Here is a 22,189-nt window from a genome sequence, read left to right as displayed (position 1 = left end):
GTTCCAGCCCTTAAACACTCTTCCAATGGAGAAATTGCTCCTACAGGAGCAGCTCTGCTGTCCCTGGCCAGAGGCTCAGATCATCATGGGATTGGAGACAGCTCCAACAAGAAGCCCAAGCTCCCAACAAATCCCATTCTGACCAGGCAGCAATTGCCACATTTCCTGGGTTTTGGGCACTTCCAGTCCTTAAAAACCCTTCCAATGGAAAAATTGTTCCCACAAGAGCAGCTCTGCTGCCCCATGCCAGAGGATCAGATGGATCATCACAGAAACAGAGAGAGCTCCAAGAACAAGCTCCCACCAAATCCCACCCTGCCCATTAAACCAGGTCAGCAATTGCCACATTTCCTGGTTTTTGGGCATTTCCAGGGATGCTTCCAGTCCTTAAATACCCTTCCAATGGAGAAATTCTTCTCATATCCACCATAAGCCTTCCTTGGCCGTGGAATGGTGGGAAAGGGGAAGAGGAGGACAAGGCTGCACTTTGCCAAGTGTCCAAGTGGGACGTGAAAAAGGATTTTTTCAATGAAATGTCTTCCATGAAATCCATGAAAAGGATATTTTGGGATGGACAGAATGCACAGACTCATCTCCTCCCTGGAACACTCACCTGGGGGTTTTCCAGTATCCGTTTCACTCCATCCACCAGGTGGGATAAGAACTTTGCCCTCTCGGCGTTGTTGAAGAGGGAGCGGCGCACGGAGGCGATCTGCACCAAGCAGGATAAAACCTGCCAGGACACAGAAAAACGGGAAGAAACACAAAAGCAGGGATGAAAACGAGGAAATGAAGAATTTTCCCCCTCATGACACGAGCAGGGATTGAGGTTTGGTGCTCCTTTAGGGACCAAACAACTCCTTGGTCTCCGCAGAGGAGAAAGAAATCACAGCACCCAAAGGAACAGCTCCATCCCAAAAATGACAGAATTATGGAATTCCTGAGGTTGGAAAAGCCCTCCAAGGTCAGAGTCCAACCTTTGATCCCCACCTTGGCACCCAGCCCAGAGCTCTGAGTGCCATGTCCAGGCTTTCCCTGGACACCTCCAGGGATGGAGATCCCAATGGAATAATTTCAGATTTCCATTCAAAAAAGGGATTCTCACACCTCAAATCTCTCCTGAATATTTAAGGCTTGAAATTCAGGATTAGCCATTAACTCTCCACCAGAATAAGTGGAGTCTCCAAGGAAAAATTCTTTCTGAAGGCACTTCCCTCTCAGCCTTGTTGTCACTGAGCTTTAATGATGGGAAATATTTCTCAGATAAATGCCTGAAAGGCCTTTTTAAATTATTTTTCCAGAAGAGATAATAAACTTTTTATTTTTTCCAGAAGAAATAATTCAACTTTTAATTTTTCAAGAAGAAATAATCCAACTTTGAGCTCAGTTGTGCTCTTGGCTCTTTCATCCCAAATGGACATGGCCTCATTTGGAAGGGTGGAAGGAGAAATTTCATTCCTGGGGGGTGTTCCCAGGTTTGCTCCCCTATTCCTGGTGTGGTTTTAGGACTTGGTTTGGGAGTAACAGGAGCTGCTCCCTCAAGGGGATGAGCAAACAGGAGATTCCAAGATGGGTGAGGAGAAAGGAGGTTGGAATTCCAGTAAAAAAAGTGCTTTTAGGGAAAATCCAACCTCGGAGATGCTTCAAAACTCTCAGCAGCATTTGGACATTTCAGCATAACCTGGGGTATCTGAATCCCCAGGAAATCACCCAGAGGAATCCTAAAATCAAGGCAAATAAACCCTGGACTTACCAGAGGAGAAAATGAAGGAGGGATGGAATGATAAAGATCAAAAAACAACTGAAGGGTCGAAGAATCCAAGAATGCTGCAAGAGAAAAGAGGATTTTACCTCCATTTACAGCTTCCCACAGGTCTAATCCTTATTTTACCACCCGTGGCACATGGATTTGTCACACCAAAGCACCACAATGCCAAGAAAAATTCTCCCAGGATTTTGTATTTTTAAGGCAAATGCCTTTCCTAGAAATTGAGTCACCCACTGGTGCTTGGAACTGGGAGAAAATGACAGGAAGGTATTTTAAGAACACAATCTGTGTCTGTCAAATGCCTGCTGAGAACAGCAGGATGTGGGAAAAAGGTGCCAAGTTATTCCCTGTTTTTTTTTTAAACCCATTTTCCCTGGTTTTTGGAATGAGAGGTGAAAGACCGGAAGGGAAAAGGAGTTTTAAAAACAACATAAAATTCCCCAGGAAAGAATCAGCTGGGTTTAGGGCTGAGTTTAAACCCTGGCTTTGCAAAGCTGGGCTTTATTTCTGAAAAAGCCAAGATTGGAGCATTTTCCAGGTGGGATCACCTGATCTCCAACTGGTTGGGATCTGCACAGTGCAAAGATCATCCGAGGACTCGTCCGTGGAGGTGCCGATGAAATCGAAGTTCAGGCAGTTGTGGGTGAGCTTGAGGAGCTGCATCAGCAGCCCGTGCTGGCTCTCATCGTTCAGGTTCAGGTTCTTCCCAGAAGCCTGTGGAAAACGTGGAGTTAAGGCAGGGAAATGGGGAAAAAAAAGCAAAATTAAAAAAAAAAAAAAAAGCAGGATTTTATTTGAGGGGTTTTGTGGAACAAGCAAGGGGTGTGGTTTAATAGGTAGCGAGGCGTAATTAAAGTAAATAAAAAGAAATAAAAGAAATCTATTCCAGCATAAATAAAAGCCCAGAATTTTTCCAGAATAGGGATAAGAGGGAGCATTCCCATGTTCTGCCTGAACTACACAGGGATGAGGACTGAGGGATCCAGGAGATCGTGGAATTCTGTGGAATTCCATGGAATTCCTGTGCTCCCACTCCCAAGGGAATGAGGAAAACTGGGATAAAACTGGGACAAGGATTTATTTCTCAGAGATATTTAAAATTATATTTAAAATGGAAACCCCAATTCTCCTTTCTTTCCTGATGCTTTAAGCCAGGGAACTTTAACCCCAGGCTCAGGACCCCGGGATTTATTTGCAGCTGGAATTGTAGAGAAGAGTTTAATTTCTGGGTTTATTTTCTATATATCACCTAAAAATATATATATAATTTTTTTTTAGGTAAATAATATATATACATATATATACATATATACATATATATATATATATACATACATATATATACATATACATATATATATATATATATATATATATATATACACCTAAATAAAATCTATGTAATATGTATTATTTAAATAAAATCTACTTATTAATATCAATTTCTTTAGGAAGAAGAACTTCCTTAATTAATCAAATTTTTCCTTGAGAAACAACAGGGAACTTTAACCCCAGGCTCAGGAGCCAGGGATTTATTTGCAGCTGGAATTGTAGAGAAGAGTTTAATTTCTGGGTTTATTTTCTATATATCACCTAAAAATATATATATAAAATTTTTTAAGGTAAATAATATATATACATATATATATATATATATATATATATATATATATATACACATATATATATACATATATATATACATACATATATATATACACACATACATATATATACATATATATATATATATATATATACCTAAATAAAATCTATGTAATAGGTATTATTTAAATAAAATCTACTTATTAATATCAATTTCTTTACGAAGAAGAACTTCCTTAATTAATCAAATTTTTCCTTGAGAAACAACAGGGAACTTTAACCCCAGGCTCAGGTTCCAGGGATTTATTTGCAGCTGGAATTGTAGAGAAGAGTTTGATTTCTGGGTTTATTTTCTATATATCACCTAAAAATATATATATAAAATTTTTTAAGGTAAATAATATATATACATATATATATATATATATATATATATATATATATATATACACATATATATATACATATATATATACATACATATATATATACACACATACATATATATACATATATATATATATATATATATATATACCTAAATAAAATCTATGTAATAGGTATTATTTAAATAAAATCTACTTATTAATATCAATTTCTTTACGAAGAAGAACTTCCTTAATTAATCAAATTTTTCCTTGAGAAACAACAGGGAACTTTAACCCCAGGCTCAGGTTCCAGGGATTTATTTGCAGCTGGAATTGTAGAGAAGAGTTTGATTTCTCTCTTTTCTACTCATTATTTAATTAAAATCCATTTAATATTTCTTATTTAAAGAAAGTCTATTAAATATGTATTATTTAAATAAAAATTATTTATTAATATAGATTTCTTCAGAAAGAAAAACTTCCTTAATGAATCAATTTTTTCCTAAAAAAACAGCATTTTTTAGGACACAGGAAGGAATTTCACCCCAATATTCCACTTCCCAAAAAAACCAAAACTTCCCAAACTTTCCTTACCTGTTTCAGTAAACTGCAGGACAGGGTGAAAATATCAAATAAAGAGGAATCTCGGAAGGAAGAGGCGATTTTCCTGTGCTTGGTCAGGGGGTGGGTGGTGTCTGCCTGCAGGGGAGAGAAGCCGGGCTCAGAGCTCCTGGGGTCACAGCAGGAAAAGCAGGAAAAGCAGCAGGAATCCCAGGAAATCCAGGTTTCCCTCCCCAAAATCAGCAGGACACAATTCCCCAAATTTTCCATGGAAAAATCCACATTCCTGGTGTTGTATTGATAAAGCTAGGCTGGGTTTATTCCCTATTTATTCCTTCAATCTTTGCCCAAAACAGCAGCAAAAATGGGGTTTTTTTGGGATTTTAGGAATGGGAATTCTCAGCTCCAAAGCTGCTGGGTACACAGGGATGAAGAACAGGAATTCAAATTCCAGACAGAAAAGAGAACTGGAAGGAGTTATCCAGGTTGGACTTTGCTGTTTTATGGCATAAATTCCAGTCCTGGATCTGCCACTGGAGCCCAGAGCTGGGCAACAGCAAAACTCAGATTTTTTTCCCTCATGAAAAGGGGAAAAATGAAGGAAAATATCCAATAAAAGGAATCACAAAGGAAGAGGTGATTTTCCTGTGCTTGGTCAGGGGGTCAAATCAACAGCAAAAATGGGGTTTTTTGGGGACTTTAGGAATGGGAATTCTCAGCTCCAAAGGGTTCAATCCCTCCTGGAGCTGCTGGGTACACAGGGATGAAGAACAGGAATTCAAATTCCAGCCAGAAAAGGGAACTGGAAGGAGTTGTCCAGGTTGGACTCTGCTGTTTTATGGGATAAATTCCAGTCCTGGATCTGCCACTGGAGCCCAGAGCTGGGGAACAGCAAAACTCAGATTTTTTTCCCTCATGAAAAGGGGAAAAATGAAGGAAAATATCAAATAAAGGAATCACAAAGGAAGAGGTGATTTTCCTGTGCTTGGTCAGGGGGTGGGTGGTGTCTGCCTGCAGGGGAGAGAAGCCGGGCTCAGAGCTCCTGGGGTCACAGCAGGAAAAGCAGGAAAAGCAGCAGGAATCCCAGGAAAAATCCAGGTTTCCCTCCCCAGAACCAGTGGGACACAATTCCCCAAATTTTCCATGGAAAAATCCACATTCCTGGTGTTGTATTCACACAGCTGGGCTGGGTTTATTCCCAATTTATTCCTTCAATCTTTGCCCAAAACAGCAGCAAAAATGGGGTTTTTTTGGGATTTTAGGAATGGGAATTCTCAGCTCCAAAGGGTTCAATCCCTCCTGGAGCTGCTGGATACACAGGAATGAAGAACAGGAATTCAAATTCCATCTGGAAAAGGGAACTGGAAGGAGTTATCCAGGTTGGATTTTGCTGTTTCATGGCATAAATTCCAGTCCTGGATCTGCCACTGGAGCCCAGAGCTGGGGAAGAGCAAAACTCAGATTTTTTTCCCTCATGAAAAGGGGAAAAATGAAGGGAAATATCAAATAAAAGGAATCACAAAGGAAGAGGCGATTTTCCTGTGCTTGGTCAGGGGGTGGGTGGTGTCTGCCTGCAGGAGAGAGAAGCCGGGCTCAGAGCTCCTGGGGTCACAGCAGGAAAAGCAGGAAAAGCAGCAGGAATCCCAGGAAATCCAGGTTTCCCTCCCCAAAATCAGCAGGACACAATTCCCCAAATTTTCCATGGAAAATCCACATTCCTGGTGTTGTATTTATAAAGCTAGGCTGGGTTTATTCCCAATTTATTCCTTCAATCTTTGCCCAAAACAGCAGCAAAAATGGGGTTTTTTTGGGATTTTAGGAATGGGAATTCTCAGCTCCAAAGCTGCTGGGTACACAGGGATGAAGAACAGGAATTCAAATTCCAGACAGAAAAGGGAACTGGAAGGAGTTATCCAGGTTGGACTTTGCTGTTTCATGGCATAAATTCCAGTCCTGGATCTGCCACTGGAGCCCAGAGCTGGGCAACAGCAAAACTCCGATTTTTTTCCCTCATGAAAAGGGGAAAAATGAAGGAAAATATCAAATAAAGGAATCACAAAGGAAGAGGCGATTTTCCTGTGCTTGGTCAGGGGGTCAAATCAACAGCAAAAATGGGGTTTTTTTGGGACTTTAGGAATGGGAATTCTCAGCTCCAAAGGGTTCAATCCCTCCTTAAGCTGCTGGGTACACAGGGATGAAGAACAGGAATTCAAATTCCAGCCAGAAAAGGGAACTGGAAGGAGTTATCCAGGTTGGACTTTGCTGTTTTATGGCATAAATTCCAGTCCTGGATCTGCCACTGGAGCCCAGAGCTGGGGAAGAGCAAAACTCCAATTTTTTTCCCTCATGAAAAGAGGAAAAATGAAGGAAAATATCAAATAAAGGAATCACAAAGGAAGAGGTGATTTTCCTGTGCTTGGTCAGGGGGTCAAATCAACAGCAAAAATGGGGTTTTTTTGGGACTTTAGGAATGGGAATTCTCAGCTCCAAAGGGTTCAATCCCTCCTTAAGCTGCTGGGTACACAGGGATGAAGAACAGGAATTCAAATTCCAGCCAGAAAAGGGAACTGGAAGGAGTTGTCCAGGTTGGACTTTGCTGTTTTATGGCATAAATTCCAGTCCTGGATCTGCCACTGGAGCTCAGAGCTGGGGAACAGCAAAACTCAGATTTTTTTCCCTCATGAAAAGGGGAAAAATGAAGGGAAATATCAAATAAAGGAATCACAAAGGAAGAGGCGATTTTCCTGTGCTTGGTCAGGGGGTGGGTGGTGTCTGCCTGCAGGAGAGAGAAGCCGGGCTCAGAGCTCCTGGGGTCACAGCAGGAAAAGCAGGAAAAGCAGCAGGAATCCCAGGAAATCCAGGTTTCCCTCCCCAAAATCAGCAGGACACAATTCCCCAAATTTTCCATGGAAAAATCCACATTCCTGGTGTTGTATTGATAAAGCTAGGCTGGGTTTATTCCCTATTTATTCCTTCAATCTTTGCCCAAAACAGCAGCAAAAATGGGTTTTTTTGGGGGGATTTTAGGAATGGGAATTCTCAGCTCCAAAGCTGCTGGGTACACAGGGATGAAGAACAGGAATTCAAATTCCAGACAGAAAAGGGAACTGGAAGGAGTTATCCAGGTTGGACTTTGCTGTTTTATGGCATAAATTCCAGTCCTGGATCTGCCACTGGAGCCCAGAGCTGGGGAACAGCAAAACTCAGATTTTTTTCCCTCATGAAAAGGGGAAAAATGAAGGGAAATATCAAATAAAGGAATCACAAAGGAAGAGACGATTTTCCTGTGCTTGGTCAGGGGGTCAGGGGGTCAAATCAACAGCAAAAATGGGGTTTTTTTGGGACTTTAGGAATGGGAACTCCAAAGGGTTCAATCCCTCCTGGAGCTGCTGGGCAGAAAAGAATAAACAGCAGGAATTCAAATTCCAGCTGGAAAAGAGAACTGGAAGGAGTTATCCAGGTTGGACTTTGCTGTTTTGTGGGATAAATTCCTGAATCTGACACTGGAGCTCAGAACTCCAGCAAAACTCTTTTTTTCTTTTTTTTTTCCCCATGAAATGGGAAAAATGAGGAAAAATTCCCATTTTTGTGACCAATCCCAGCCAAATCCCAGCTGCCTGGGATGGGCACTGGGTTATCCTGGTGGGATGTAGAATTCCTGCATAAATATCCACTTTGAATTGTTTATATTTTACTATTTCAACTAAATTAAATAAACATTGCATTAAAATTGTATAAATATAGTTGAATTTTCAATTAAAAACGAAAAGAATGAATTAAATTGAAATGTATGATAAAATTAAATGTCCAAACCTCTCCTCCAGTATTTGAGGAACAGGACAGCTCCAGTGTTGGATTTTAGACCCGAATTTTCCCAACAATTCCATGAAGGACCCCAAAACTCTCATCCTTTATATTGTAGAAAGAAAAGCCCCAAAGGATCCTTAATTTTTCAGGTGCTTTAATACCCAAATTATTCCTCAGCTCAGACTATTGGGATTTCAGGGAGTTTAGGAAAATGAACATTATTTAATTCTCACTTCAAGCTATTTGTGGGGATGGAAAATCCCTTTGCTTTCTGGCCTTGGGAAAATGGGATTTCCTTCTTCACCACCACAGTGAATTGGGCTTTAACAGTGAATTCAGCTTAAATCATTAAACTGTGCTTAAATTGGTGAACTTGGCTTAAATCAGTAAATTTGGATTAAATAAATGAATTGGGCTTCTCCTTTGCAGCTCTGACACCAATTTAATCCCTCTAGAATTTCTCAGGATTAAGCAACATCCCAGGGAAATCTGAAGTTAGCTACTTAATGAGATTTTAAAAAAATCAATTTATTTTTCCACCTGTTTTTTTAAAGGAAAAACAAAGACTTTTCCACACATCGTGACCCTCAGGACTACAGCACAATCCACATGCCTGAGGGAAAACCATGGAAAAAAACATGGAAAAAAGACAGAAAAACCATGGAAATTGGGGTAGCACCAAGTAAAGGTGCTCATCCCTGTTTCCAGAGGAATTCCAGAGGGAATTCCAGAGCACAGCCCTGGAGGGATTTTAAATCCTCTGGAAAAGCTGGGCCAGGATTGGGCCTGGCCGGGCCTCAGGGGCTGGGAAAGGGACAAAATCTGAGAATCCTGCAGGATTTCTGGGAATTTTATCGCAGGAATTCATTCAGAATTTCATCCAAGATGAAAACAATGCTTTAAAAATGGGCAGAGTTGTAAAATTTTGGGGTTTTTCTCCAAGGTCTAGGAGGAGGGTCAGAAAATCAGACACTTTTCCACTCATTATGACCCTCAGGATTGCAGCACAAATTATGCATATATGAGGGAAAACAATGGAAAAATCATGGAAAAAAGACAGAAAAACCACAGAAATTGGGACAGCTCATCCCAGTAAAGGTGCTCATCCCAGTTTCCAGCTGCAATTCCAGAGGGAATTCCAGAGCACAGCCCTGGAAGGATTTTAAATCCTCTGGAAAAGCTGGGCCAGGATTGGGCCTGGCCAGGCCTCAGGGGCTGGGAAAGGAACCAGGCTCAGAGAATCCTGCAGGATTTCTGGGAATTTTATCCCAGAAATTCATTCAGAGTGTCATCCTGGATCAAAGGGATGCTTTAAATATGGGCACAATTAGATAAATTGGGTTTTTTTCCTCCAAGGGAGTCAGAAAATCAGAGACTTTTCCACTCATTATGACCCTCAGGACTGCAGCAAAATCTGCCTGCCTGAGGGGAAAACAATGGAAAAAACATGGAAAAAACCTATGGAAAAAACCATGGAAATTGGGGTAGCACCAAGTAAAGATGCTCATCCCTGTTTCCAGAGGAATTCCAGAGGGAATTCCAGAGCACAGCCCTGGAGGGATTTTAAATCCTCTGGAAAAGCTGGGCCAGGACTGGGCCTGGCTGGGCCTCAGGGGCTGGGAAAGGGACAAAATCTGAGAATCCTGCAGGATTTCTGGGAATTTTATCCCAGAAATTCATTCAGAATTTCATCCTAGATGAAAACAATGCTTTAAAAATGGGCAGAGTTGTAAAATTTTGGGGTTTTTCCTCCAAGGTCTACGAGGAGGGTCAGAAAATCAGAGACTTTTCAACTCATTATGACCCTCAGGATTGCAGCACAAATTATGCATATATGAGGGAAAACAATGGAAAAATCATGGAAAAAAGACAGAAAAACCACAGAAATTGGGACAGCTCATCCCAGTAAAGGTGCTCATCCCAGTTTCCAGCTGCAATTCCAGAGGGAATTCCAGAGCACAGCCTTGGAGGGATTTTAAATCCTCTGGAAAAGCTGGGCCAGGATTGGGCCTGGCCGGGCCTCAGGGGCTGGGAAAGGAACCAGGCTCAGAGAATCCTGCAGGATTTCTGGGGATTTTATCCCAGAAATTCATTCAGAGTTTCATCCTGGATCAAAGGGATGCTTTAAATATGGGCACAATTAGATAAATTGGGTTTTTTTCTCCAAGGGAGTCAGAAAATCAGAGACTTTTCCACTCATTATGACCCTCAGGACTGTAGCAAAATCTGCCTGCCTGAGGGGAAAACAATGAAAAAACATGGAAAAAACCTATGGAAAAATCATGGAAATTGGGATAGCACCAAGTAAAGGTGCTCATCCCTGTTTCCAGAGGAATTCCAGAGCACAGCCCTGGAGGGATTTTAAATCCTCTGGAAAAGCTGGGCCAGGACTGGGCCTGGCTGGGCCTCAGGGGCTGGGAAAGGGACACAATCTGAGAATCCTGCAGGATTTCTGGGAATTTTATCCCAGAAATTCATTCAGAATTTCATCCTAGATGAAAACAATGCTTTAAAAATGGGCAGAGTTGTAAAATTTTGGGGTTTTTCCTCCAAGGTCTACGAGGAGGGTCAGAAAATCAGAGACTTTTCCACTCATTATGACCCTCAGGATTGCAGCACAAATTATGCATATATGAGGGAAAACAATGGAAAAATCATGGAAAAAAGACAGAAAAACCACAGAAATTGGGACAGCTCATCCCAGTAAAGGTGCTCATCCCAGTTTCCAGCAGCAATTCCAGAGGGAATTCCAGAGCACAGCCCTGGAAGGATTTTAAATCCTCTGGAAAAGCTGGGCCAGGATTGGGCCTGGCCAGGCCTCGGGGGCTGGGAAAGGAACCAGGCTCAGAGAATCCTGCAGGATTTCTGGGAATTTTATCCCAGAAATTCATTCAGAGTTTCATCCTGGATGAAAGGCTTTGTTTAAAAATGGGGACAATTGGATAATTTTGGGTTTTTCTCCCTGGTAAATAGGAGTGGCTGACAACAGAAAGTTCTCACACTCATCCTCACTACATAATTCTTTTTTCTTGGTTTTTTTTTCCCTTCTCATCCCAGAAAACCACATCAAAACATGGGAAAAGATGGAAGATGCCAATGAAACAAAACAATCCCTCCAGACAGGAGCTCTCAGCATCTCACCACAAAGAGGGAGTGAAAAACAACAACAACAACAACAACAAATACCCAACAAACACAGAAATTCCCCCTGAAACACCTCCCAGACAGCGAAATTCCCAAAATAAAAACCCCAGAAAAGGCAGGACACAACAATATGAATGAGAAAATTGGACACTTACTTCACTGAGGAAGGCTGTAGCACTTACTTGATTAATTTCATTCGTTAGTTGGGACAGGATTGTCACTCCTATGATGCAGTGCTCTACACTGTCCTGGGGAGGCAAAGGCACAGCTTTTTTTTTTGGAAAAATTCCCCTTTTTTTTTGTTTTTTCCTTGGAAAAACTCTTGGCTAGAAAAGCTTAATTCTTATTTAAAAAAAAATTTTTTTTGGGAGGTTGATCTGAGTCAATGAATGCAGGAAGTTGAAAGAAATATCAGGAATATCCATGAGGTTGGAAAAGATGGATCCTAAAGGTTGGAGCATCCAGGAACAATTCCCTGCTGCCTAAATTTTTAAGGAGCTAAAAATGAAATATGATTCCCATGGAAAGGAAAGGAAAAACCAAGAAAATATTCCGTGATTTTCTACCCATCCATGGGGTGGAAAAGATGGATCCTAAAGTCTGGAGCATCTGGGAACAAATCCCTGATTTTTGACCTTCACCCTCAGAAGCCCCTTCTGAAAACCACTGACATGGAAGAACCCGAACTCCTTCGGGCCATCTCCAAACTCCTTTTTGGTGGATTTTGGTGAATCCTGGGAATTCTGAGGAGGGAATCTGACCTGCAAGGATCTGGTGCAGAGCTGGGAGCATCCAGGAACAAATCCCTGATTTTTAAGGAGATCTTCACCCTCAGAAGCCCCTGCTGAAAACACCAACATGGAAGCACCCGAAATCCTTCAGGCCACCTGCAAACTCCTGGATTTTGGTGAATCCTGGGAATTCTGAGAAGGGAATCTGACCTGCAAGGACCTGGGGCAAAGCTGGGATCATCCAGGAACAGTTCCCTACTCCCAGAAACAATTCCTTGGTTTATAAGGAACTCCTCACCCTCAGAAGCCCCTGCTGAAAACACCAACATGGAAGCACCCGAACTCCTTCAGGCCACCTGCAAACTCCTGGATTTTGGTGAATCTTGGGAATTCTGAGGAGGGAATCTGACCTGCAGGAACCTGGAGCAAAGCTGGGAGCATCCAGGAACAAATCCCTGCTCCCAGAAACAATTCCCTGCTTTACAAGGAACTCTTCATCCTGGGAAGCCTCTACTGAAAACCACCAACACGGAAGAACCCAAACTCCTTTAGGCCATCTCCAAACTCCTTTTTGCTGGATTTTGGTGGATCCTGGCAACTCTGAGGAGGGAATCTGACCTGCAAGGACCTGGAGCAAAGCTGGGAGCATCAGGAATGATTCCCTGCTCCCTAAAATCATTCCCTGATTTATAAGGAGCTCTTCACCCTCAGAAACCCCTGCTGAAAACCACCACAATAGAAAAGCCCCAACTCCTTCAGGCCACCTGCAATCTCCCAAATTTTGGCAAATCCTGGGAATTCTGAGGAGAAATCTGACCTGCAGGAGCCTGGTGCAAATCTGGGAGCATCCAGGAACAAATCCCTGACTTTTTTCCCCTCAGAAGCCTCTACTGAAAACACCAACATGGAAGCACCCGAACTCCTTCAGGCCACCTGCAAACTCCCAGATTTTGGTGAATCCTGGGAATTCTGAGAAGGGAATCTGACCTGCAGGAACCTGGAGCAAAGCTGGGAACATCCAGACACAAATCCCTGCTCCCAGAAACAATTCCCTGGTTTATAAGGAACTCTTCATCCTGGGAAGCCTCTACTGAAAACCACTGACATGGAAAACCCTGAACTCCTTCAGGCCACCTGCAATCTCCCAAATTTTGGCAAATCCTGGGAATTCTGAGGAGGAATCTGACCTGCAGGAGCCTGGTGCAGAGCTGGGAGCATCCAGGAACAGTTCCCTGCTCCCAGAAACAATTGCTTGGTGTATAAGGAACTCCTCACCCTCAGAAACCCCTTCTGAAAACCACCAACATGGAAAAGCCCCAACTCCTTCAGGCCACCTGCAATCTCCCAAATTTTGGTTTATCCTGGGAATTCTGAGGAGGAATCTGACCTGCAGGAGCCTGGTGCAAATCTGGGAGCATCCAGAAATGATTCCCTGCTCCCAGGAACAAATCCCTGACTTTTTTCCCCTCAGAAGCCTCTACTGAAAACCACCAACACAGAAGAACCCAAACTCCTTCAGGCCATCCCCAAACTCCTTTTTGGTGGATTTTGGTGGATCCTGGGAATTCTGAGGAGGAAATCTGACCTGCAGGAACCTGGTGCAGAGCTGGGAGGAGGAATGATTCCCTGCTCCCCAAATTTTAAAGGAATTCTTCACCCTCAGAAGCCCCTTCTGAAAACACTAACACGGAAGAACCCGAACTCCTTCAGGCCATCTCCAAACTCCTTTCTGGTGGATTTTGGTGGATCCTGGGAATTCTGAGGAGGGAACCTGACCTGCAGGAAGCGGGTGACGTCGTTGATGACGTTCCTGAAGACGTACTCGTCCTTCTGGCAGTCGAACCAGCCCAGCTTGGTGATCCTGGCGTAGAGCTGGATCAGCGCCTGCGTCACGAACGTCGCCAGCTTCGGCCTCGTGGCCAGGTAGTTCAGCACATAATTCCCTGGAAAACAGGGAAAAGATGGAGCTGCAGGCAAAATCCAGCCCTGTGGGAATGGCCCGAAGGAAAAGGAGCTTTGGGGAGGTTGGTTTGAGTGGGGGAAGTTGGGAGAAATGTTGTGGATATATGAGAGGAATGTTGGGGTTTGATATGGGAATTTAAGATGCTGGGAAAGGGTTGGATTTAGCTCTGGAATAGACCTGGGAAAGGACTGGATTTAGCCCTAGGAAAAAGCTGGATTTAGCTCTGGAATAGACCTGGGAGGGGTTGGATTTAGCCCTGGGAAAGGGTTGGATTTAGCCCTGGAATAAACCTGGGAAAGGGCTGGATTTAGTCCTGGGAAAGGGTTGGATTTAACCCTGAGAAAGGGTTGGATTTAGCTCTGGAATTAACCTGGGAGGGGTTGGATTTAGCCCTGGAATAAACCTGGGCAAAGGCTGGATTTAGCCCTGGGAAAGGGTTGGATGTAGCTCTGGAATAGACCTGGGAAAAGTCTGGATTTAAATCCTAGCCTATTAAATCCTAATTCCTAGTCCTGGAATAAACCTGGGAAAGAATTGGATTTAGCCCTGGAAAATGGTTGGATTTAGCCCTGGAATAAAACTGGGAAAGTGCTGGACTTAGCCCTGGAAAAGCATTGGACTTAGTCCTGGAATAAACCTGGGCAAGGGTTGGATTTAGTTCTGGGAAAGGGCTGGATTTAGTCCTGGAATAAACCTGGGCAAGGGTTGGATTTAGTTCTGGAATTAACTGAGAAAGGACTGGATTTATCTCTGGGAAAGGGTTGGATTTAGTTCTGGAATTAATCTGGAAAAGGGTGAAATTCCCACCCTCAACCCTCCTTTGTTTGCTCCATCAGCTCCAAAAGTCTGGGAATTCTGTGGGCTGGAAAAGCCCTCCAAGGTCACCGAGTCCAACCCCAAGGGGTTTTTAGGACAATCCCAAGGGTTTTTTGGGCCAATCTCAAGGATTTTTAGGAGAATCCCAAAGGTTTTTGGGCCAATCCTAAGGGGTTTTAGGACGATCCCAAAGATTTTAGACCAATCCCATGGATATTTTTGGGCCAATCCCAAGGGTTTTTAGGAGAATCCCAAGGGGTTTTTAGGGACAATCCCAAGGATATTTTGGACAATCCCATGGATATTTTGGACAATTCCAGGGAAATTTAGGAGAATCCCAAGGATTTTTAGGAGAATCCCAAGGATTTTTGGGACAATCCCATGGATATTTTGGACAATCCCAAGGCTTTTTTTGGGCCCATCCCATGGATTTTGGGCCAATCCCAAGGACTTTATACAATCCCAAGGATTTTGGGCCAATCCCAAGGTTTTTTGGGCCAATCCCAAGGATATTTTGGACAATCCCACCCAAGGATTTTTAGGAGAATCCCAAGGATATTTTGGACAATCCCAAGGGTTTCTGGGCCAATCCCAAGGCTTTTTTGGGGAAAATCCCAAGGATTTTTAGGAGAATCCCAGGGATATTTGGGCCAATCCCAAGGATTTTGGTCCCATCCCAAGGGTTTTATACAATCCCATGGATTTTGGGCCAATCTCAGGGATATTTTGGGCCCATCCCAAGGGTTTTTGGGCCAATCCCAAGGATTTTATACAATCCCAAGGACTTTATACAATCCCAAGGATTTTGGGCCAATCCCAAGGGTTTTTTTGCATATCCCAAGGATTTTTGGGCCAATCCCAAGGGTTTTATACAATCCCAAGGATATTTTGGCCAATCCCAAGGATTTTTAGGAGAATCCCAAGGGTTTTTAGGAGAATCCCAAGGATATTTTGGAACAATCCCAGAGATATTTTGGACAATCCCACCCAAGGATTTTTAGGAGAATCCCAAGGATATTTTGGACAATCCCAAGGCTTTTTGGGCCCATCCCAAGGATTCTGGTCCCATCCCCAGGGTTTTATACAATCCCAAGGATTTTTAGGAGAATCCCAAGGATATTTTGGACAATCCCAAGGCTTTTTGGGCCCATCCCAAGGATTTTGGTCCCATCCCCAGGGTTTTATACAATCCCAAGGCCTTTTGGGCCAATCCCATGAATTTTTTGGGAAAGTGCCAAGGATTTTGGGCCAATCCCAAGGATTTTGGGCCCATCCCCAGGGTTTTGGGCCCATCCCAAGGATTTTGGGCCCATCCCAAGGATTTTGGGCCCATCCCAAGGATTTTGGGCCCATCCCAAGGATTTTGGGCCAATCGCAAGGCTTTTTGGACCAATCCCACCCAAGGATTTTTAGGAGAATCCCAAGGATATTTTGGAACAATCCCAGGGATATTTTGGCCAATCCCAAGGATATTTTGGACAATCCCACCCAAGGATTTTTAGGAGAATCCCAAGGATATTTTGGACAATCCCAAGGATTTTGGGCCAATCCCAAGCATTTTTTGGGCCAATCACACGGCTCTTTTTGGACAATCCCAAGGACTTTTGGGCCAATCCCATGAATTTTTTGGGAAAGTGCCAAGGATTTTGGACAATCCCAAGGATATTCTGGACAATCCCAGGGAAATTTTGGACAATCCCAGGGATATTTAGGACAATCCCAAGGATATTCTGGGACAATCCCAAGGATGTTTTGGACAATCCCAAGCATTTTTTGGGCCCATCCCAAGGATATTTTGGGCCCATCCCAAGGGTTTTGGGCCAATCCCAAGGGTTTTATACAATCCCAAGGATTTTTGGGCCCATCCCAAGGATATTTTGGACCCATCCCAAGGATTTTTGGGCCCATCCCAAGGATTTTGGGCCCATCCCAAGGGTTTTATACAATCCCATGGATTTTATACAATCCCAAGGATTTTTGGGCCCATCCCAAGGGTTTTATACAATCCCAAGGCTTTTTGGGCCAATCCCAAGGATTTTTAGGAGAATCCCAAGGATTTTGGTCCCATCCCAAGGGTTTTATACAATCCCAAGGATATTTTGGACAATCCCAAGGCTTTTTGGGCCCATCCCAAGGATTTTGGGCCCATCCCAAGGGTTTTGGTCCCATCCCAAGGGTTTTATACAATCCCAAGGATTTTGGGCCCATCCCAAGGGTTTTATACAGTCCCATGGATTTTATACAATCCCAAGGATTTTGGGCCCATCCCAAGGGTTTTATACAATCCCATGGATTTTATACAATCCCAAGGATATTTTGGACAATCCCAAGGCTTTTTGGGCCCATCCCAAGGATTTTGGGCCCATCCCAAGGGTTTTGGTCCCATCCCAAGGGTTTTATACAATCCCAAGGATTTTGGGCCCATCCCAAGGGTTTTATACAATCCCAAGGATTTTTGGGCCCATCCCAAGGCTTTTTGGGCCAATCCCAAGGATTTTGGGCCCATCCCCAGGGTTTTATACAATCCCATGGATTTTGGGCCAATCTCAGGGATATTTTGGGCCAATCCCAAGGGTTTTATACAATCCCATGGATTTTTGGCCCATCCCAAGGCTTTTTGGGCCCGTCCCAAGGATTTTGGTCCCATCCCCAGGGTTTTGGGCCCATCCCAAGGATTTTTGGTCCCATCCCAAGGGTTTTATACAATCCCAAGGATTTTTAGGAGAATCCCAAGGATATTTTGGTCCCACCCCAGGGCTCTGCAGAGCCGGACTCACGGATGTCGATGCGCTGCTCCAGGGGCAGGGGGTTGTTTGTGCGTGACACCAGCTTGGTAAGGCAGGTGGCCGCCAGCAACTGCGAGTAGGAGGACTGGAAAAAAGGGAAAAAAATCCCAAAAAACCCCAAAAAACAGGAATTTGAATTCATGGAATTTTAATTCATGGAGTTTTAATTCATGGAATTTTAATTCACGGCATTTTCATTCATGGCTTTGAAGCAAATTCCAGCCCAGGAGTTGAAGGGAAGCAGCTCCCACCTCACTGAAATGCAATTCCCAAATTCCCAAATTCCCAAATTCCCCCAAATTCCAACAATCCTGGGATAAAAGCCCAAGGTTTGACAGGAATTTACAGAAATTATCCAGCAATTCACAAGAATTTACCAGAAATTAGGCAGGGATTTACAGGAATTTTGCAGAAACTTCGCACCAACTTTTCAGGAATTCACAGGAATTTTTCAGGAATTCACAAGAATTTTTCAGGAATTCAGAAGAATTTTGCAGGAATTTTAAAGAATTCACAGGAATTTCCAGAAATTTACAGGAATCTACAGGAATTTTGCAGGAACTTACAAAAATTTGCAGAAATTTACAGGAATTTTGCAGGAATTTACAGAAATTTGCAGGAATTAACAGGAATTTTGCAGGAATTCTGTAGGAATTTTGCAGGAATTTTTGGGATGTGGAATCCCAGGGTTTTAGGGAATGTTTGGGATGTGGAATTCAATGGGTTTGGGGAATTTGGGGATGTGGAATTCCAGGATTTTGGGGAAGTTTTGGGGAATTTCTGGGATGTGGAATCCCATGATTTTGGGGAATTTTTGGGATGTGGAATTCCACAATTTTGGGGAATTTTTGGGGAATTTCTGGGGAATTTTTGGGGGAATTTCTGGGATGTGGAATTCCATGATTTTGGGGAATGTTTGGGATGTGAAATCCCATGATTTTGGGGAATGTTTGGGGATGTGGAATTCCATGACTTTGGGGAATTTTTGGGGAATTTTTGGGGAATTTCTGGGATGTGAAATCCCATGATTTTGGGGAATGTTTGGGATGTGGAATTCAATGGTTTGGGGGAATTTGGGGATGTAGAATCCCATGATTCTGGGGAATTTTTGGGGAATTTTTGGGGAAGTTTTGGGATGTGGAATCCCATGATTTTGGGGAATGTTTCGGATGTTGAATCCCATGATTTTGGGGAATTTTAGGGGAATTTCTGGGATGTGGAATCCCATGACTTTGGGGAATGTTTGGGATGTGGAATCCCCTGATTCTGGGGAATTTCTGGGAATTCTGGGCAGTGTCTGGGATGTGCTCACGCTGCCTCTCTCAAGGAGCAGCTGGCACTTGGGGCTGTTTGGTGAATCCCATCAGGGCATGGAATCCCATGATTTTGGGGAAATTTGGGGAATTTTTGGGAATATTTTGGGAATATTTCGGGAATATCTGGGGTGTGCTCACGCTGCCTCTCTCGAGGAGCCACTGGCACTTGGGGCTGTTTGGTGAATCCATCAGGACATGGAATCCCACGATTTTGGGGAAATTTTGGGATGTGAAATCCCCTGATTTTGGGGAATGTTTGGGATGTGGAATCCCATGATTCTGGGGAATTTTTGGGGAAATTTTGGGATGTGGAATCCCATGATTTTGGGGAATGTTTGGGATGTGGAATTCAATGGTTTTGGGGAATTTTTGGGAATTTCTGGGACGTGGAATTCCATGATTCTGGGCAATGTCTGGGGTGTGCTCACGCTGCCTCTCTCCAGGAGCCGCTGGCACTTGGGGCTGTTTGGTGAATCCATCAGGGCATGGAATCCCACGATTTTGGGGAAATTTGGGGATGTGGAATTCAATGGTTTGGGAGAATTTTTGGGGAATTTCTGGGATGTGGAATCCCATGATTTTGGGGAATTTTGGGGGAATTTTTGGGGAATTTTTGGGGAATGTTTGGGGATGTGGAATTCCATGATTCTGGGGAATTTTTGGGAATTCTGGGCAGTGTCTGGGGTTGTGCTCACGCTGCCTCTCTCAAGGAGCCGCTGGCACTTGGGGAATGTTGGTGAACTCCACCAGGGCATGGAATCCCACAATTTTGGGGAATGTTTGGGATGTGGAATTCAATGGGTTTGGAGAATTTGGGGATGTAGAATTCCACAATTTTGGGGAATTTCTGGGGAATTTTTGGGGAATTTCTGGGATGTGGAATTCTGTGACTTTGGGGAATGTTTGGGATGTGGAATCCCATGATTTTGGGGAATGTCTGGGGTGTGCTCACGCTGCCTCTCTCGAGGAGCCTCTGGCACTTGGGGCTGTTTGGTGAATCCATCAGGGCATGGAATCCCACGATTTTGGGGAATTTGGGGATGTGGAATTCCAGAATTTTGGGTAATTTTTGGGAATATTTTGGGAATATTTTGGGAGTATCTGGGGTGTGCTCACGCTGCCTCTCTCGAGGAGCCGCTGGCACTTGGGGCTGTTTGGTGAATCCCACCAGGACATGGAATCCCACAATTTTGGGGAATTTTTGGGATGTGGAATTCCACGATTTGGGGGAATTTTGGGTAATTTTTGGGAATATTTTGGGAACATTTGGGGTGTACTCACGCTGCCCCTCTCGAGCAGCAGCTGGCACTTGGGGCTGTTTGGTGAATCCATCAGGACATGGAATCCCACAATTTTGGGGAATTTGGGGATGTGGAATCCCACAATTTTGGGTAATTTTGGGGAATATTTTGGGAATATTTTGGGTAATTTTTGGGAATATTTTGGGAACATTTGGGAACATTTGGGGTGTACTCACGCTGCCTCTCTTGAGCAGCAGCTGGCACTTGGGGAATGTTGGTGAACTCCACCAGGACATGGAATCCCACAATTTTGGGGAAATTTGGGGATGTGGAATCCCACAATTTTGGGTAATTTTTGGGAATATTTTGGGGATATTTTGGGAATATTTTGGGAATATTTTGGGAATATTTTTGGGAATATTTTGGGAGTATCTGGGGTGTGCTCACGCTGCCTCTCTCAAGCAGCAGCTGGCACTTGGGGCTGTTTGGTGAATCCCATCAGGACATGGAATCCCACGATTTTGGGGAATATTTTGGGAACATTTTGGGAATATTTTGGGAATATTTTGGGAATATTTTGGGAGTATCTGGGGTGTACTCACGCTGCCCCTCTCGAGCAGCAGCTGGCACTTGGGGCTGTTTGGTGAATCCCATTAGGACATGGAATCCCACAGTTTTGGGGAATTTTTGGGATGTGAAATCCCATGATTTTGGGTAATTTTGGGAACATTTTGGGAATATTTTGGGAGTATCTGGGGTGTACTCACGCTGCCCCTCTCGAGCAGCAGCTGGCACTTGCTCAGGCAGTCGGGGCTGTTGGTGAACTCCACCAGGGCCTTCTCGGCCTGCAGGCGCGTGCCCGTGTCCGTGGTCTCATAGAGCTGCTTGCACAGGTTCTCCAGCTGGGCCAGGCTCTGCAGGGCAGCAAACACGGGAAAATGGGGATTAATGGGGAAAATGGGGAGAATGGGGGAGAAATGGGGGAAAATGGGGAGAAATGGGGGGAAAATGGGGAAAAACGGGGAGAAATGGGGGAGAAATGGGGGAAAAATGGGGAGAAATGGGGGAGAAATGGGGGAAAATGGGGGAAAATGGGGGAAAATGGGGAGAAATGGGGAGAAATGGGGGAAAATGGGGAAAAATGGGGGAAATGGGGGGAAATGGGGGGAAATGGGGAGAAATGGGGGGAAATGGGGGGAAATGGGGGGAAACGGGGAGAAACGGGGAAAATGGGGGAAAACGGGGAAAAACAGGGGAGAAATGGGGAAAAATGGGGGAAAATGGGGAGAAACGGGGGGAAATGGGGAGAAATGGGGAGAAATGGGGAAAAATGGGGGAAAAACGGGGGAGAATGGGGGAAAATGGGGGAAATGGGGGAAAATGGGGAAAAATGGGGGAAATGGGGGGAAATGGGGAGAAATGGGGAAAAATGGGGGAAAAGTGGGGGGAAAATGGGGAAAAATGGGGGGAAAATGGGGAGAAATGGGGGAAAAATGGGGGAAAATGGGGGAGAATGGGGGAAAATGGGGAGAAATGGGAAAAACAGGGGAAACCATGGGAAACCTGGGAAAAATGGGGAAAACGGGGAAAACCGGGCAGAAATTGGGAGAAACAGGGAGAAATGGGGAAAAATGGGGGAAAAATGGGGGAAAACAGGGAAACCAGGGAAAAATGGGGAAAAATGGGGAGAAATGGGGAAAAAGGGGGGAAAATGGGGAGAAATGGGGGAAAAATGGGGAGAAATGGGGGAAAAACAGGGGAGAAATGGGGAAAAAATGGGGAGAAATGGGGAAAAATGGGGAAAAACAGGGAAAAGAGGGAAAAACGGGGGAAAATGGGGAAAAATGGGGAGAAATGGGGAAAAACAGGGGAAAAATGGGGAAAATGGGGGAAAACAGGGAAAACCATGGGAAACCATGGGAAACCAGGGAAAAAGGGGGAAAAGGGGAAAACCGGGGAGAAATGGGGAGAAACGGGGAGAAATGGGGAAAAATGGGGAAAAACGGGGGAAAAATGGGGAGAAATGGGGAAAAATGGGGGAAAAGTGGGGGGAAAATGGGGAAAAATGGGGGAAAAGGGGGAA

The 22,189-nt window shown here is 44.0% G+C and overlaps 1 protein-coding gene and 1 long non-coding RNA gene across 5 annotated transcripts in view; both read right to left on the bottom strand.

The window, feature by feature from the left end:
• The window catches only part of XPO7 (exportin 7), a 78,889-nt gene that overhangs the window by 41,748 nt on the left and 14,952 nt on the right, over positions 1 to 22,189 (bottom strand). Inside the window, exons 2-9 of one of the 4 annotated variants that reach the window (XM_071454844.1) lie at positions 20,874 to 21,020; positions 17,541 to 17,634; positions 13,761 to 13,927; positions 11,409 to 11,501; positions 4,336 to 4,440; positions 2,317 to 2,482; positions 1,754 to 1,827; positions 614 to 733 (exon numbers count right to left, since the gene is read on the bottom strand). In XM_071454844.1, coding sequence (XP_071310945.1) covers positions 614 to 733; positions 1,754 to 1,827; positions 2,317 to 2,482; positions 4,336 to 4,440; positions 11,409 to 11,501; positions 13,761 to 13,927; positions 17,541 to 17,634; positions 20,874 to 21,020 — 966 coding nt within the window. Of the gene's footprint in view, positions 1 to 613; positions 734 to 1,753; positions 1,828 to 2,316; positions 2,483 to 4,335; positions 4,441 to 11,408; positions 11,502 to 13,760; positions 13,928 to 17,540; positions 17,635 to 20,146; positions 20,213 to 20,873; positions 21,021 to 22,189 lie in introns of those variants that run through there. The other 3 variants (XM_071454846.1, XM_071454843.1, XM_071454845.1) reach the window with 3 other exon arrangements.
• On the bottom strand, positions 11,894 to 13,748 carry LOC139603856 (uncharacterized). Its single transcript, XR_011683832.1, has 2 exons — positions 12,802 to 13,748; positions 11,894 to 12,394 (listed from the first exon to the last, which is right to left on the bottom strand). It is a non-coding gene; the product is annotated as an uncharacterized lncRNA (long non-coding RNA).

Source organism: Agelaius tricolor, unplaced genomic scaffold, assembly GCF_023055355.1.
Source record: "Agelaius tricolor isolate 1412-34295 unplaced genomic scaffold, bAgeTri1.0.p SCAF_41, whole genome shotgun sequence".
NCBI lineage: Eukaryota > Metazoa > Chordata > Aves > Passeriformes > Icteridae > Agelaius > Agelaius tricolor.
The sequence above is the reverse complement of the archived record's forward strand: the minus strand, read 5'-3'. Positions and strand labels throughout refer to the sequence as shown.